Below are 18,493 nucleotides of genomic sequence, written 5' to 3' on the forward strand. Positions count from 1 at the left end.
ACTATTTACATTCTTACGAACAGACACAAGTCTACACAAAATGACAAGCGCACATTTCGGTGGCAACAGATCAGCTGCTTCAGAAATTTATCTGGCTTGGGGAAGAGATATTATTAACAAAAGCAAATATGGAACCACTCTGAGGAATTACCAGCAGCTGATGTAAATTTTCACCTCAGAAACAGACCAGGTCCAGGGAGAAAAAAACTAGAGAGGTTTTGATTCTCCTCCCACCGTCTGCCTTTCTTTTCCAAACAGAGAGCCTGCCCCAACTGGAAAATCAGGTAGCTTCTCCCACACAGGAAGGGATCTGCTGCCTGAGGCAGAAAGGGCTGCTTGAGTGCCTCTGTCCCCAGTGCCCCTTCATTTCTCTCTTCCTACATCCTCTTGAGATTACATGTTGATTACATTATATTCTATTGTATCGTACTATATAATATAGCAACACTGAAAGAATGAAAGGAAACGGGAAAGGGAGTGAATTGGCCTTTGCACCCTGAGGATAGGAAGAGGGCGGTGGATACTGGGACAGCCTGGTGGACCCAGCCCTCCCAGGGTTATTAGATGACATTTGTCACATACCATTCCTGGCAGCAGCGGCAGGTCAGGGTGACCAGGATCACCTAGGAATGCATGTACTTCTGACAGTCATGAAACCAAGGCATGAGAGCAAGAGATAGTTTTGGGGTCTGGTATCCAAAAATTCAAATTAGTAAATTTCATGTTATGTGTATTCTATCACAATTAAAAAAAAAAACTCAAACTTTAAACATTCAGAGATTTGTTTAAGGGGTATATGGCTCTGGTATCCATAATGATGTAAAAAGGGAAATCTTTTAGTCCCTGAGGTGGACAGCAGCAAGTCCTAAGTCCTCCAATCTGATAAGCATAGTGGGACAGAGGACTCCTCACTTGAGGACATCTAAGTCGAAAACAAACAAAAAAAATCACAAAACTTATGAAAATATTCTATAATGTAGCAGGAGGCTATTGCTCTTAAAATGCAGAGAAAAATCATACTTTTCAAAAACAGTTAACTACAAGAAACAGGAAATCTTTAGAAAACATTCCCTTGGTGGACTCAATGAAATATAAGAAAACACAAAATAACAAATGGAAAGTGAGTTGTAAAAGGCTACTTAAATGCTTTCTGAGATGTAAACTGATACAGTAAGATTCAGGCTGAGAGAAGAAAATAATTGTAAAGAACAAAAATGTAACCAATTTACTGTTTTTGATAGAGCACAACAGAGAAGTGACACTTCGGAAAAGTAATTCAGTAACATGGAAGACAAATTTGAGAAGCCATCCCAGAAAGCAGAGGAAAAAGACAAAGCCAAAATCTGAAAGAGAAATAAAGTTATTAACTTGGGGAGGGGATGGTGAAGAAAAGGCAGAATAAGAACTATGCGAGACAGAAAACAAAGATTCACTTCACAAAATAGAGGAAAAATGTCTACAAAGCTTTAAGAATAAAAAGACAAAAAGGGCTGGGCGCAGTGGCTCATGCCTGTAATCCTAACACTTTGGGAGGCTGCAGCGGGTGAATCACCTGAGGTCAGGAGTTCAAGACTGGCCTGGTCTCTACCAAAAAAAAAAAAAAAAAATTAGCTGAGCGTGGTGGCGGATGCTGCCTGTAATCCCAGCTACTTGGGAGGCTGAGGCAGGAGAATTGCTAGAACCCTGGGGGCAGAGGTCGCAGTGAGCCAAGATAGCGCCATTACCGACTCTGTCTCAAAAAAAAAAAAAAGAAAAGAAAAGAGAAAAAATAATAAAGCTGTGATCAAATAACAGAATCCATGTATGAAAAATAAGAATTGTGGCTGGGAGCAGTAGCCCATGCCTGTAATCCCAGCACTTTCGGAGGCCGAGGGGGCTGGATCATGAGGTCAGGAGTTGTAGACCAGCTTGGCCAACATAGTGAAACCCCATCTTTACTAAAAATTAGTAAACCCCATCTTTATAAAAATTAGCTAGGTGCAGTGGTGTGGGCCTGTAATCCCAGCTACTAAGGAGGCGGAGGCGGGAGAATCACTGGAACCCAGGAGGCGGAGGTTGCAGTGAGCTAAGATTGCGCCAGTGCTCTCCAGCCTGGGCAACGAGGGCAAAATTCCGTCTCAAAAGAAAAAAAACAAAAAGAATTATGTCCTTAAAATACAATAAAAGCTTTCATGAACTACCAAAAAAAAGTGCCCTCAAATATCTAAAGTTTCATGACTATAATCCATATTCCAATGCTAAAAATATGAGACTTATGCAAATAAATACCAAGCTTATGACCAAGAAAGAAATAAAGAACAAAAAACTGAGGAAATGAGGAGGGGATCATTTAAAATGAGAAATTCCAAGCAATGAAAAGATAATCTAAATAGTACTAGGTTGTTAAGCAATAACTCAATTCAAATCAAAAAATAATTTTCATAGGAAAAAGTGTATAATAAAATAATAATTACTAACTAAAAAGTCCACCCCTTTGCCACATGACCCCAAAAACTATGTAGATTAATTTAACTAATATTAAAATTTAAAAAAAATTTTTTTTGAGATAGAGTCTCACTCTGTCGTCCAGGATAGAGTGCAGTGGAGCGATCTTGGTGAGATCATGTTCAAGTGATTCTCGTGCCTCAACCTCCTGAGTAGCTGGGATTACAGACACCCGCCACCACATCTGGCTAATTTTTGTATTTTTAGTAGAGACAAGAGTTTGACCATGTTGGCCGGGCTCGTCTCAAACTCCTGACCTCAAGTGATCTGCCTGCCTTGGCCTCCCAAAGTGCTGGGATTATAGGTGTGAGCCACTGTGCCTGGCCTAGTTTGAGGATTTCTAATTAGCCTTACCAATTAGCAAGTAGAGGCCAAAGTCCTTCTGCAGAGGAAAAGGACCACAGGAAAGGGAGAGAAAGGCCATTAAGATAAATAGCAGGCGAACCTCTATAGGAAAACAGAGACATGAAGGTGAGGTCCCCCGTCTCTGGTAAACTCATGGTTCAATCATCACAGATGGGCCAATGAAACAGACACCAACTAACCAGGACATTCAAAGAATAACAGCAGTTGCTGTGCAGGACGTCACGGCCAGCCACACAATTCCAAATCATCACCATAGATGTTTAAAGCCAAAGTGGACAGCTGCCACCAAAAGGTGCCAAATCATAGCCAAGACATGGATGTTCCCATGGTACTCCAAATTAGCTAGTTACACAAGCTTGTGTGGGCCGTTTCATTAATCTCCCAATAATTCAACCCCTCATTTCTAATGATTGGATATTTGGGTACTCACTTATGGCATTATGGCAGGGTTTTTATTGTTGTTGTTGTTGTTGTTGTTTTTGAGATGGAGTCTCGCTCTGTCACCCAGGCTGGAGTGCAGTGGCGCAATCTCGGCTCACTGCAAGGTCCGCCTCCTGGGTTCACTCCATTCTCCCACCTCAGCCTCCCTAGTAGCTGGGACTACAGGTGCCCGCCACCACGCCCGGCTAATTTTTTGTATTTTTTGTATTTTTTTTTTTTTTTTTGGTAGAGACAGGGTTTCACCATTCACAGGATGGTCTCAATCTCCTCACCTTGTGATCCACCCACCTCGGCCTCCGAAAGTGCTGGGATTACAGGTGTGAGCCACTGCGCCCGGCCAGCAGGGTTTTATTGAGCTTCTTTCATAATCAAAATGAAATTAATATTATTTAAGAAAATAATATTTTAGAATAAAATATTCAAAGTCTTCACCTAAATGACTCTGAAGATAAACAAAAAGTTCTAAAATGTAATTATAAACAGTTTAGAATGTATTTTTAAAAATCTAAACATTATATATAGAAACTGAAGAAATGAGTCCAAAGCTGCATTCAATGGAAAATTCATAGTATTAAATATTTTTGTTACAAAAAAGAGGAAAAATAACGTAAATAAATCAAGTATTCATTTCAAGATATTAAGTTGAAAAAATAGAATATTTTAAAAGATAAAAGTACCACAAAGGAAATAGAACATGAAAATATATATAAATTGAGAAATAAATCCAAGAGCTGGTTATTTAAAGACAAGAAAGCCAATGAAAAACTTTGACAAAGCTTATTAGCGAGAGAAAGGATCCATTGTAATGGGGTGATATTTTGAAAACTACTAGTTTATTTTCTCTTTTGTCTTTCTGAGTATATGACTTTACCCTAGCCCACTTGAAACATCTTTGCAGGGAGGAAGAAGAGATTAAGACTTTTTCCTGAAAGAATGCAAAAAGAGAAGATAAGGTAATAATCCACTTTAGACAAGTAAAATAGAATTTTCTGCAGCCTCAAGAGAATATATTCCAAATTCTTTTCATTCTCCCACTTTAGCACATTAACCATCTTACCTGGAAGACACAGCTCCTTGAATTTTCCCAATCCTTTGCCTCTAGTCCCCACAATTTATCATTAAGGCTTGAGCTTGAGTTATACCTGGAGGTTTGCATCAGGGCGAATAGAATATGAAACAGGGAAGCCTGCAAATTTCTGGAACTGAGTCAGTAGGAGCAGAAGAGCAAAAAAGAAAGAGGAAAGTTTTGGCTCAGAGAGGGAGAAAGATGGGGGCAATAGAAAGCTAGTGACAAGAGTAATAACAAGGACAAAAAAGCTTTGCTTCCTCCTCCAGTCAGGATTTTGAAATAGATCACTTCTTGGGCAGCACTCCATCCTGAGATAACTAAGAGTAGGGTTATATCTACTTGCTGGAGCAAGTAGAGGGAGGCCATGATATTTAGTTTTCTGAACCAATTTTGGTTCTTATATGTTTAGATGAGGCCCAGAAACAGGTGAGAGGTGACTGTGGAGCTAGCTAGCAACAGCTGAGTGAGTAGCATCATAGCAAATGTCACAGAGAGACAACCCAAGATAGGATCAGAAGAGAATCTTTGCTAGATCCCTGAAAGGTAACATCAGTAGGATCTCAGGTGAGGACAAGACTAGCCAGGAGCAACAACAGGTGCAACACCTGAGGGAAAAGAAAGAGCCACAAGCTGCAGATCTTATCATTGGCTCTCAACAGAGTGCCTGGCCACTGGATGGAAAAGGATCAACATCACCCTGTAGATTAGAAGGAAAAGATACCATAATCATGAGTTTCAACTCTTGACTGCTGCGTCACCTAAGGCCCCCTCCGTAATATACCTGAATGTCATCTTTTTCTTTTTTTCTTTTGAGACAGAGCCTTGGCCTGCCACCCAGGCTGGAGTGCAGTGTCATGATCTTGGCTCACTGCAACCTCCCCTGCGTTGGTTCAAGCGATTCTCACCTCTCAGCCTCCTGAGTAGCTGGGACTACAGGTGCACACACTCACACCCAGCTAATTTTTGTATCCTTTAGTAGAGACAAGGTTTCATCATGTTGGTCAGGCTAGTCTCGAACTCCTAACTTCAAGTGATCCACCCACCTCTGCCTCCCAAAGTGCTGGGATTACAGGCGTGAGCCTCCGTGCACGGCCTACTTGGATGGCATCTTAAAGTGAGATGAGATGGGAGGAGCAATCCGAGAGCCTGGGCATTTTTCCTCAGAAAGAACAAATATTGCCAGAAAGAGTCTCTTCAATTGTCACCTCTAAGCTTTTGCCTGGATTGAATATTTGAACACACACACACACACACACACACACACACCATCTTTCCCAGCATCTATGGCAGGCAACACAGTGGGAGATTAAACGTGTGGGATTCTGGATTCTCCTGGCCTGGGTTTCACTCCGGGCTCCACAATATGTTAACTCTGTGATTGTGGGCAATTTACTTCATCTTGTTGCTTCGATTTGCCCCTCTATAAGAATTAGAATAACAATAGTTTGTCTTAGTATTTCTTAAGGATTCAATGAATTAAATGTAAAGTGCTTATTCCCAACAGCAAAGTCATGGAATCAACCTAAGTGTCCCTCAATAGAGGACTGGATAAAGAAAATGTGGCATATATGTACCACATATTACAACTCAGCCATAAAAAAAGAAGGATTTAATGTCTTTTGCAGCAACAGGAAGGGAACTGGAGGCCATTCTCTTACATGAAATAACTCAGAAAGTCAAATACCACATGTTCTCATAAATAGGAGCTAAATAATGTGTACATATAGACACAGATTGTGAATAATAAACACTGGAGACACAGAAAGGTGGGAGAGTGAGAGTGAGGGGAGAGCTGAGAAATTATCCATTGGGTACAATGAGTACACCCTATTTGGGTACGGTTGCACTAAAATGCCGACTTCACCACTAGACAATATATCCATGTAGCAAAAATGCACTTTACCCCCAAACCTATTTTGAAAAATTTTTAAATTAAAAATGTCAAGTGCTTAGATCAGTGTCTGGCCCATAAGAAGAGTTCATTAACTGTTGGCTCTCCTTATTCCTACCAGCATTATTACCATGAGGCTCATGTGGGAAGATCAGACCAGCTCCAGAAAAATGAAGAAATTACAATTTCTCTATACAACCAAGTAGTATGGTGGATTAAAACTTGCACCCCTGCTCCATAAATAACCAAAATCATAAATGATAAAGGGGACATAAAGTAAATCAAAACATAAAGAGGCTTTTACAAACACACAAGAACGGTATAAATTTTAGAAAGCTTAAAAAAATGGGCCATATTCAGAATTATGAGTTACCTATATTAGCCCAAGAAGTATGCCAAGTAGAAAAGAAGTATGTCAAAAGAAAGTGAAAAATTCATCAAAGAATTACCTCTAAAAACGACCTGAGATCAAACCATTTAATGAGTACATTCTTTCAAATTTTCCCAAAGGGTCAACCCTCGAATGTGCAATAGCCACAGGACTTGGGAAAAGATGGAATGCTTCTCAGTTCATCAAGAAAGCTAGGCTACCTATAGTACACCAACCTGAATAGAATAAAACTATAGGACACTATTTTTCTCAAAAGCTTTTGTTACTCCAGGAGGTCCTAGTGCCTCTAATATGCTGCGAAATTCCAATGAGGGGGTGGCAGGCAGTGGTATTCCTCACTTCAGGGTTTATCCAGCCACTTCCAGACCCTTCTTAGAGCTGTGCTAGAGCTTCCTGGAGTTACACCATCAGAAGATTAAGGTGGATCCAAGAGCCAAGAATATAGAGAAGCATACGCAGAAGAAAAGGGATTTGCAAGAGATAAAAAGAGGAAAAGGGACCGTATACAAGATTGCAATCATAATAGCAATGCTAAGGCAGGAAGCAGTACATTCTGCTTGTGAAAATGTAAATTGATTCAGCCCTTCTAGGAAGCAACTGACAATGTGACTTAGAATCTAAAGAGTACATACTCTTTGACTTACTAATCTCAACTCCTATCTGTCCATCCTGGGTAATTAATTTGAAATGAAGATAAAGATTTACATACAAGGATGCATTTCATAGAATTACTGATGGCAAACAAAATAAAACAGAAACAAGAAGCAACCTAAATGTCTGAAAATGGAAACTATTAAATAGATTATGGCACGTTCAGATAATAAGTTATGCAACAATCCAAAGCAATGTTTTTGTGGGGGGAGGGGAATGTAATGACAGGTATAGGTCTAGGATTTTTAGAAAAAAGGCAGAACATAAACTACAATGTATAATCTAAGTTATATTTTTGAAATATATGTATATAGAAAAGACTGCTGGAAGAAATATAGACCAAAACCACCCTGAATATGGTCTCTGAGAGGTAAGGACTCTGAATGAATAACATTTTCTTTTATACAGTTCTATTTTCTAACTTTCTGCACAAAGCTGTATTACTTTTACAATCAGAAAAAAAAACAATTACTGCCTATGAATAAATACACATATGAATGATAAGAAAAAAATTTAAGCCTCCGGTCACTAAGGACAAAATCATCCCTAGCATGCAAAAAAAAAACCCTGAATCTTAACACCGGTGCACTTTAAAGCATAGAAAACAAGAAGCAAACCAAGCAAATCCTTCCATAAAGACAGGCTGAGCTGCTTCTCTCGAAAGGTGGCGGGGTGGGGGGCGGGGGTGCTTTCAACACACCATTGTCGAGAGGAAAACTCAGCACCCGTTTTTCAAATGCAGCTGCTGGAGGATCCCCCTTGATTCAAAGACCATTCACATCGAGGCTTAGAGGGTTGAGGGAGTGTGAAGGGTGCCCCCCCCACACACACCCCGCGCCCTCTTCAAACACACGCACACTCTCACACTCAATCGCGCCGTCCCAGCCTGCCTACTCCCAACGAGTCCAAGCCGGTGCAGCCGCGCCCCATGCCCGGCTCGCAGCTCCCGAGCCCCAGTCCGCCCGCTCTGGGCGCCGCTGTACCTGTTAGTGGCGCGCGGTACCGCGGTCGCCGGGCTCCGGAGCGTCCTCAGCGCTGCGGGGGTGCCGTGGGTGGCCTCCCTGCTTTCCTCCACCAGAATCCTGCACAGCCGGGGAGAAAACTTAAGTTGCTACACCCCGCCGGGTGCTGTTGGCTGACAGGCTGGGAGTCGCGCTCCTTGCCTGGCAGGGAGATCTCGCACTCCCCGGCTCCCAGGCCAGGTCCCCAGCCCCAGAGTTGGAAGAGCCTTAGGGCGGGAAGGAAGAGACAGCAAGGACCAGAATGGGGAGCATGAGATCCTGATGCGGAACCCGACGGCAGGTCCCGCTCCACAGCTGCCTCGCCCACAGCGATGCGCGCTAGAGCCCCCGCAGCCCTGACCGGTCCCTCTGCTCCCCAGCCGCCGTCCACCGGTCGGAGGGTCGCCTCCCTGCGACCCCCTCCCCCACTCCACTCTCAGGCCGTCGCCGCCCGTGGGCTGCTCCCCGCCGCGGCCAAAAGTCTCCGCGCCCGAGGGGAAGCGATGGGCGGCTTGGGGGTACGGGGGCGCCAGGCGGGGCGCGCGGCGCGGGGCGCGGCCGGCGGGTGGGTGGGTTACCTGGCGCGGGCGGGCGCGTCTGCCGGGCACCAGAGCAGGCGCAGCAGCAGCAGCAGCAGCAGGCTGGCGAGCAGGGCGAGCAGTGCGCCCCCCGGCCGCATCCTGAGCCACAGGCGCCGCCGCCACCGCTGCTGCCGGGGAGAAGCACAGCCCGGGCGGCCCCGACTCGCGGCTCCCGCCGCCGCCGCCACCGCCGCCGTGGCCGCAACCCCGCGCACCCACAGCGTTCACAGGCGGCAGCGAGGGGCGCCCGCAGCCCACCCGGCAGAGTCTCCGCGGCGGGCGGAGAAGAAGCCGCGTTCGGGCTCGCTCCGGGCTCCCGGCCCCGGCCCGCGGAGCGCAGCGATCGGCTGGCAGATGACGATTCGCCGAGCTCGCCGCCTGTCCTCCCGGAGGCGCTCCGAGCTGCTGCGGTCTCCGGTCGCCGCTGCCACTGCTGCTGCCGCCGCCGCCGCGCGGGGTCACCTGAAGGTTGGGGCGCGGAAGCTCAACTCCGTGCTGATTGGGCTCTAAGTTTTCTGCGCCCTCGCCTCGTCCCGAGTGCCCGCGAGTCCCCCGGAAGCCCACGCAGACCACCCAGCCACACCACAACTCTGCCTGCGGAGAGAGGAGAGGAGAAAGGGGCCGCTTCAAAAACTTTTAAAACTGTGCAGTCGCTTGGCTGGATCCTCCCACGCATGAAGAAAGCCGGGGACTGGAGAATTGCTGGGTGGATCATGACACTGAACAGAAGCAGTAACCTGTGCTTACTTCAACCCAGATTCAGAGGGACAGCGAATTGGTATGAGGGGCTAGGAGACCTTTAGGCGTGAGCACATTACTACCTGGAGACCCATTTAGCCCCTGCCTGTATTTGCAAATAGTTTTATTGGAAAACCTCCATGCCCATGGCTTTGTATTATCAGTGACTGCATATGGCTGTATGATCTAGGGCTGCAAGGGCAGAATTGAGTAGTGATGACAGAGGTGGCATAGCCCACAGGGCCTAAAATATTTACCATTTGAAACTTTCCAGAAAAAGTTTGCATACTGCTCTTAAATAAGCAAGAGGCCATTAGCTTGAGGCTGCCTCTGTACGCTGAGTTCCCACCTAACAATGGAAACCTACATTAGGCTGTAATGAACAGGGGGCTACTGGCCAATCACGGGCAACCAACTCATTATACCAGGCCCCACAAGGCAGCCTGCATAGCTATAGCCAATCAGTTTCTCCACTGTGCTTCTGAGTTTGGCCTATCAAGCTTTGCTCCTCACACCACGGGGTGGACCTCACTGGACCTCCTCTGGTTGTGAGTGCTGCCCAATTCATGAACCCTTTGCTCGAATAAACTGTGCTAAATTTAATTTGTCTGATGTTTTTCTTTTAACACTGCTATGGGCTGAATGTTTGTGTCTCTACAAAATTCATATGTTGAAACCCAAATCCCCAATCTAATGTGGTGGTATCTGGAGGTGGGGCCTTTCATACCTGATTAGTTCATGGGGTGGAGGCTTCCTGGTGGAATTAGTTCCCTCATAAGAGCAGGCAGCGGGGAATTTGCCTCCTCTCTCTCTGCTCTGTGCAGTGTAAAGACACAGCACGAGGGCAGCTTTCTGCCAAGCAGGAAGAGGACCCTCACCAGAATCTGACCATGCTGGCACACTGATCTTGGGTTTCTTACCCTCCAGAACTGTGAAAAATAAATTTCTGTTCTTTCAGTCACCCAGCCTATGATATCCTTCTTATGGCAGCCAGAACTAAACCACAGTCTAGATCATATTGGTTAGTATCTCATTTACGAGTATCTCATCTGTTGCAGGAGAGTGATCCAACAACACTATGAAACAGACTGGCTCTCTATTTATTTAAAAGTGGGTCTCAACTCTTTATGCCCTAAGCTATCCTGACTGCCCAAGCCCCCACTTAGCCACTTCCCTAGGTTTTAATTCCATTGTGGTTATATGCAGGCTTATAAAACTATTCACTCTTACTTTTGTATAGTTTTGAGATTTTTCCAAATGCAACCCTTGGATTCCACCATCTTGGGAGTACCTTGATAAGATCTTTTGAAATGACTTCAATTTTGAAAAGGCTTTCATGAGTTAACTTTCCCAAGCAACAAAAATATGATATTTCAACTGACATCTCCTAGAAGCATATGGTCTTCACCTGAAAGAGGCCAAAGTGAGAACCATTTGGGAGCAACCAGGCCAGATAGCCAAATAAAGCTGTCACCAAAGATTCCATCACAAGAAAACATATATTAAGGCAAGAGATACCAGTGTCCCTAGTCTCTTTCTGCTAATTCCAGATTTACTCTAAAAACATCTTGTTGTATACAAAACAGAAGTTTGCACATAATAATTGATCAATAAATGTTTGGTAAATGAATAAAAGCACATAAGAACTAGTGTTATTTTTAAAGAGAAAATGGAGCAAAAAAACTAAAAATAAATGTGACTAGGAATGTGATTTCCTTCTATAGCTCATCACTGCTGTTAATGTATGTACTAATCAGGAATAAAAACAGGCTTCTACTTTTATATAAAACTAATATTTATAGGGATTCAGTTGCTTCATCTGAGTATGACATAAAGTAATGCTATATTCAGGTAGTGATAGAATAATACAGTAATCTAATTCTACATATTTCAAAGTTTAAGCCATTTGTTAAATAAGTAGAATATGGCACAATTATCTAGAAAATGAAGAGTTGCCTTGATTTGAAAGATATTCCAATTTTTATCTCAGTGCAGAAAATTGTGCAGAAAACTAATGCTGAACATGGTTTGCAGAAAAAGAAAAAAGCATTATTGTATCAGCCAGGAAGCTGCAATTTCACCTAATTTACTAAAGTTTAATATTTCAGCACAGCTGGGCTCAAGGCAACAGCAGAAGAGTCAGCCTTGCACTGGGTTCCCTAAACACCCTTGCTGCAAATGAAGTTACTTTTTATCAAGCCAATGGCTATCAGCAGGGGACTCACAAAAGCCCATTTTAATTGGAAAAACAAGTGTAAATTTGCAATGGGAATTCTGAGCCCAGTGTTAAAATTTGACAGTAGGGAACTTTACCACAAGCTTTCTAATTTAAGACCTGGGTGGGTAAGATATGAATTATCTTGCTCATCCTTGAGAGAGAAAGAAACCTGACAAGAAAATGATACCTTAACATTATTAGCCATAGAACCACTACTGGAAAAGTGTGCATTTGGTAGCTTAACATTTGCAGGCTTGACTTGCAACCCTAAAGATCTATGCCATGTAGTAATTTGAAATGCTGCTGAGGCCAGGAATTGAAACGTAAACTCAGGTTGACATCCAGATGCTGCTCCCAAGCTTGTGTAAGTGGCGAGCCTACCTCACTCACCCAGTCCACTCCACATGGGCCTCTCATTTTGTCTTTGTTATTCTTTATTTATCATCATGAATGTCCTTACCTTCATAAAATAACTTTTAAAAAATGATTGGGAAGTTTCGATATATAAAAAGTCTCCAGGCCTATGGAAATCTTGAAAGTTGAAGTTTCTGATTTGGAGTGTAAGGTTTCTTATTTGGCTAACAAGTGACTTTCCACAAAAAAGATGATTCAGGGGAAAGCTAGAAACGTGTAAAATTTCCATAAGTGTGGATTTGGGGATTCAGAAAGATGAATCACAAATATCAAGAGTCTACCTGACATTTGATATATACATAATATATATGTATATACACTATATACATAATACATAATGTACAGAATATATAGCGTTATATACATATTGTGTATACACATTATGTATACACATTATGTATATATTATATACATAGTATATACTACATATATACATAATATATACTACATATATAATATATAATGTATATATACACACTAGATACATTATACTATATATGTATGTATATATACATTATATATTATGTATATATATACTATGCATATACATTCCATATAATAATTATGCATATGCAAATTGTTATATAATATTATGTATATTATATTGTGTATATACATGATTATATATTATGTATATAATATAAATGTATAGAAACTATATATACATATATTTGTTTACATAGTATGTATATATACTGATAGCTGTAATGTATCTCCATAATTTTTTTCCTTGTATTGAAGATTCTTACTGATATATAACAGTGAATGAGTGTACATAGGTATGCTATATCTCTACATAGATTATGTGTATATATACACACACTATATAAACAAATATGTGTATATAGAATGCATATACATGTATACTATGTATATACACGCTAAATACACAGCAGATACAAATATATCTCACTGGTGTATATGAACATCTTCAATATAAGGAAAAAAAGGAATGCTGTGAGAAACGCACAAAAAATTGATGAACCAAAGACTCTTTTCTTCATTCGGGAGACATTTTTACCTCTCTGTTTAGAAAGGATGATTTCTGATGTTTCAGACTGCTTGATTGGTTTTTGTAACATTAAGGATTTGTGAGGACTGCAGGACAATAGGTCATTTATAACATTAAGCTATACCTTGGGGAGGACGTTTATAAGACTATGATAACCAAGACTACGTATTTTCAATAAGTCATAGGACATAAGTAAAAGTAGAAATGACTTGAAGAAATCAATGACCTCAGTATCTCTCCAAGTATGTCTTATTACAGATTTTTGAACGCTGTTAGTGGAATATTGAAGAATGGGGGCCAGGCGCAGTGGCTCACACCTGTAATCCCAGCACTTTGGGAGGCTGAGGTGGGCAGATCGCTTGAGCCTAGGAGTTCGAGATCAACCTGGGCAATATAGCAAAACCCCTCCTCTATAAAAAATACCAAAAGAAAAAAAAATTACCAGGGCATGGTGGTGCACACCTATGGTCCCTGCGACTCTAGAGGCAGAGGTGGGAGGATCACTTGATCCCAGAAGGTGGAGGTTGCAGTGAGCTGAGATGGCACCACTGTACTCCATCCTGGGTGATGGAGTGAGGCTCTGTCTCAAAAAATAATAATAATAATAATAAAGTAATTCTATGCATAAAGTAGTTTTAATTTACAGAGTATAACTAAAACTACGGGACAAAATATGAGAATTATTATTCACTTTATGAAATAGATTTTTAACATATAAACATTCAAATTTCCTAAATCCCTCTCTTTGGAATGCACTTAAAACACTATAAAAGACTAAAAGGGGAAATGCACACTATTCATTAATATCTCAAGACTATAAAATGGCAACAATCCCATTTCACAAACTCCCTGCTTAAAGCGAACTAATTGGACAAGAATGCCAATTTCAAGGCATGTCTCCTCTATTTATGATCTTATATTTGTGGGAAACAAGTAGAAAAGTTGGTTGGGTATGGTGGCTCATGCCTGTAATCCCAGCACTTTGGGAGGCCGAGGCGGGAAAATTGCTTGAGTCCAGGAGTTCAAGACAAGCCTGGGCAAGCCAGCAAGACGCCATCTCTACAAAAAATCCTTTTTTTTAAAAAATTAGTCAGGCACAGTGGCTCGTGCCTGCAGTCCCAGCTACTTGGCAGGGGGAAGTGGGAAGATCACCTGAGCTGGGGAAGCGGTGGTTGCAGTGAGCCAAGATCATGCCACTGCACTCCAGCCTGGGTGACAGAGAAAGACTCTGTCTCTTGAAAAAAAAAAAAAAAAAGTAGAAAAGTTTTTAAGGCCCTACTAATTCTCAATTTGAAAGGGCAAAGGCTAGGAGTAAACCACAGTAAAAACAAGTAGTAATCAGTGTGAATAGCCAGGGCTGCAAGATTAAAAAAGAGCTGGAAGCTAACATTTCTGTTTTCAGCAAATGTAGCGTTCTTGCCAGAGGAATGCTAGTTACCTAGAGATGCTGCTAAACTGAGGGAGAGATGCTGCAAAAGAATGTTGTGGCTACCGACTAAAGTCAATTTACCAAGGAAAAATGAGTACCTGTTCTACCTATCTGATAACAAAAAGTTTTTGAGTTACCCATTTTCACACCAAACTGGCCTCTCCCAGGGTCAGAATATCCTGCCTAGTTCTAGACCCTGTCAGACCAGGCAAAACTTCAGTTGTTTCAACAGATTGAGGGGTGGAGAGTGAGCATGCAGAGACAATATGTCAAACTCTGTCACATTTCTTTCTCCAACTTCTCTTCCCCACCTCTTCATTCCGTATAACCTAAACTATAAACAGTAAACTGAAAAAAAAATCGACAGCCAGCCCGTAATGCAAAACTAAATTTCAACAAGTGCACAAAGAAAAAAGAAGGACTGCCAGAGAATTTCCATTCACAATATTCCTAGCAAGTAGCAGAAAAGAACAGACATGACTTATTTCAAAGATGACCAGACAGGAAAGGAAATTATGCAAATGTTCTGGAAAATATAAGATAAAAGGAAAGAAATGTAACCAGTAAAAAGGGAAGTGAAGAAAATGTGTTGGAAGAGACTTACTCCAGGAAACAGCAGACAAATTTAAGCAAGATCACTTCACACTCCCCAGGAAACTAAATATAATGTAAACACTATGGTAGGAAAGTCCAAAGAAAGAAAAACTGAAAAAGAGGTAGTAAGGCAGTAGAATATGTTGAGAAGTGAACTGACAACATTAAAGCAAAACAAAACACAAAAATGTTGCAGAACTTAGAATATCTGGCAGAACTTATATGGCAAAAATCTGAATCAATGTCGGATTGAACTGGTGACAATTGCAAAAAAAAAAAAGAAAAAGCACACAGGAAAAGGACAGGGAAACTACACTGATCAAAAAAATATATATGTATCAGAAACAGATTTTTTTTTTTTTTTTTTTTTTTTTTTTTTTTTTGGAGATGGAGTTTCACTCTTTTGCCCAAGCTGGAGTGCAGTGGCATGATCTCAGCTCACTGCAACCTCTGCCTCCCAGGTTCAAGCGATTCTTTTGCCTCAGCCGCCCGAGTAGCTGGAAGTATAGGTGTGGGCCATCATGCTCTGCTAATTTTTTTGTATTTTTAGTAGAGGCGGGGTTTCGCCGTGTTGGCCAGGCTGGTCTCGAACTTCTGACCTTAGGTGATTCACCCACCTCAGCCTCCCAAAGTGTTGGGATTACAGGCATGAGTCACCATGCCTGGCCCAAAGACAGATATTAAATATACATCTATTTTTTCTTTTTAAGATGGAGTCTCACTCTCTCGCCCAGGCTGCAGTGCAGTGGCACAATCTTGGCTCACTGCAACCTCTGCCTCCTGGTTCAAGCGATTCTCCTGCCTCAGCCTCCTAAGTAGCTGGGATTACAGGCAAGTGCCACCACGCCAGGCTAATTTTTGTATTTTTAGTAGAGACGGGGTTTCACCATGTTGGCCAGGCTGGTCTCGAATGCCTGACCTCGTGATCCGCCTGCCTCAGCCTCCCAAAGTGCTTTGATTACAGGCATCAGCCACCACGCCTGGCCACATCTATTTGTTTATTCAGCAATTCAAATGAAAGAACAAACTTTATATACCATAAATCCCCAAAATTACAACACAAGAACCATTACTATTTATTCTTACGGTGCAAGGATGTTTCAACATGAGAAAATCTAATTTTATTTACCATATTATTGGGGTATTGGAGGAAAACCATTATCATCTTAGAAAGGATATATTTAGCAACTTTTCCTAAATTAAAAAAAAAAAAAATCTGAGGCCAAGTGCAGTGGCTCATGCCTGTAATCCCTGCTACTTGGGAGGCTGAGGCAGGAGGATCACTTGAGCCCAGGAGTTCAAGGCCAGCCTGGCAACATAGCGAGATCTCATCTCAAAAAAAAGAAAAGAAAAGAAATTTTAGTAAAACAAGATAAGTTTGACAGCAGCTTCAAATAGAATGAGAAAACAAATTAATATCTTAAATCAAAAAGGAGCCAGATGCTTAATTGCTTAATAAAAACAATTTCTTTCTAACCAAGAATGAGACAGGATCTTAACAATTGTTTGAGTGAAGTGCGTCCATGGTCCCGTGCAGGTTTTCGACATGCCATTTGACTACTCAACATACGAAAAATAAGTTTCTTAATATCATTGAAGCATTAAACCTAAATAAAACCATGTAAAATACTCAACACTTTTATCCGTAGCTTAAGAATCAGTATAAATGAAAAGTATCAGTTGTTCCATTTCTATATTTAACACTACAAATTACTATTGACTTTGTACCTATCTCTCACAATAGAGAACAGAAAATTAGCAAATAGTTGATTCTACAGTCATTGGCAACTAACCAGAATAATAATCCTCACTACTGATTTACAGGACCAATTTTGTCCCTACTTATATGCATGTAGGTTTTGGACTTGGTAGAAAATTTCCAGGTCTATTGACACAAGCAATTCAACTTTTTCTTTTCATTTAAAGGCCTCTTTTTCCCAGGCATCTTTCTAGAACATGATCTGATATTTCAAGATTGAGGATAAATATTTAGGGATATTTGGGAATCAGGCACAAACTTCAGATCATTTTCTGGTTACATCCCTTCTATCACTTCTCTACACTTGGGAAAGAAATGTATGATGTGGTTGTAAAACACAGGGTCAACGTGATTTTGTCATCGTGCCTTTGCTCTTGCCATTCTGTTCTCTGCCAGAAAAGCTCTTGCTCCAGATATGTTCTGGACTTATCCCCCCTTTCTTTAGTCCAATTAAATATTGCCTTAATAAAATAAGAACTACCTTTCAACCCTAGGCACTCAACATCCCCTACCTCCCTACATTGCTTTATGTTTTCTCTACCACTTGTTACCACCAAATACATTATGTATTTATTTGTACATTGCTAGAGACTTCTCCCAATTACAATGGAAGCTCCATGAAGGCACAGACTTGGTCTATTTTGCCCTTTTCCTCCGTTTCCAGTGCCTAGAACACATGGAAGGGACAAAATAAGCATTTGTTAAATACAGAAATGAATGTAAATGCCAAAGTGTTTATAATATGCAACTGACATTTTTCTGTAGCTAACCTAACCACTGCCTTTCCTCTGAAAACTTCAATGGCCTTTAGAAATGCTGGGTACAATCACAGTAATGATAGAAAAGTAAATATAAGGAGAAGCTTTCGTCAGTAAATAGTGCAGAATAAAGCAGAATGAAAGGGCAGATAAATGTGTCAGCCACAGACTGAAAAATTTCGAGCAAGTTGTTTTCCCATGAAAATATTTTTTCCCGCTAAAAATTTCACTTGGTCATATTTCTTTGGAAAAGATGACGTGTAAATGTAGTACTGAGATTTTAATAGATTACTCCGCGATCTTCCCATGCTGATACTCAGAGCACCCTGTTGTAAGATACAGAGCATGAGGTTTTTATTTAAACAGGTTTGGTGTGGATTTTGGCTGTGCCACTAACTGGGTATGTGACCCTGAGTGGCATGTTTAATTTCTCCGAGTTTCTTCATCTGCAAAATGAGGGTGAAGTGAACCTACTAGGGACTCTGTTCCTCCTCCTGGGTTCTCTAAATCAGAGGTCCCCAAGCCCCATTATTAGTCCGTGTCCTGTTAGGACCAGGCCACACAGCAGGAGGTGAGTGGCGGGTGAGTGAGCGAAGCTTCATCTGTATTTACAGCCGCTCCCCAGCACTCACATCACCGCCTGAGCTCCGCCTCCTGTCAGATCAGCAGCAGCGTTAGATTCTCATAGGAGCACGA

The 18,493-nt window shown here is 41.7% G+C and overlaps 1 protein-coding gene across 1 annotated transcript in view; it reads right to left on the reverse strand.

The window, feature by feature from the left end:
• The window catches only part of ST8SIA6 (ST8 alpha-N-acetyl-neuraminide alpha-2,8-sialyltransferase 6), a 137,788-nt gene extending 128,502 nt beyond the window's left edge, over positions 1 to 9,286 (reverse strand). Inside the window, exons 1-2 of the mRNA XM_031014960.3 lie at positions 8,873 to 9,286; positions 8,277 to 8,375 (exon numbers count right to left, since the gene is read on the reverse strand). Coding sequence (XP_030870820.2) covers positions 8,277 to 8,375; positions 8,873 to 8,973 — 200 coding nt within the window. The 5' untranslated portion in view covers positions 8,974 to 9,286. The remainder of the gene's footprint in view (positions 1 to 8,276; positions 8,376 to 8,872) is intronic.
• Positions 9,287 to 18,493: the final 9,207 nt, after the last annotated feature.

This window comes from Gorilla gorilla, chromosome 8 (assembly GCF_029281585.2).
Source record: "Gorilla gorilla gorilla isolate KB3781 chromosome 8, NHGRI_mGorGor1-v2.1_pri, whole genome shotgun sequence".
In the NCBI taxonomy this organism is placed as follows: domain Eukaryota; kingdom Metazoa; phylum Chordata; class Mammalia; order Primates; family Hominidae; genus Gorilla; species Gorilla gorilla.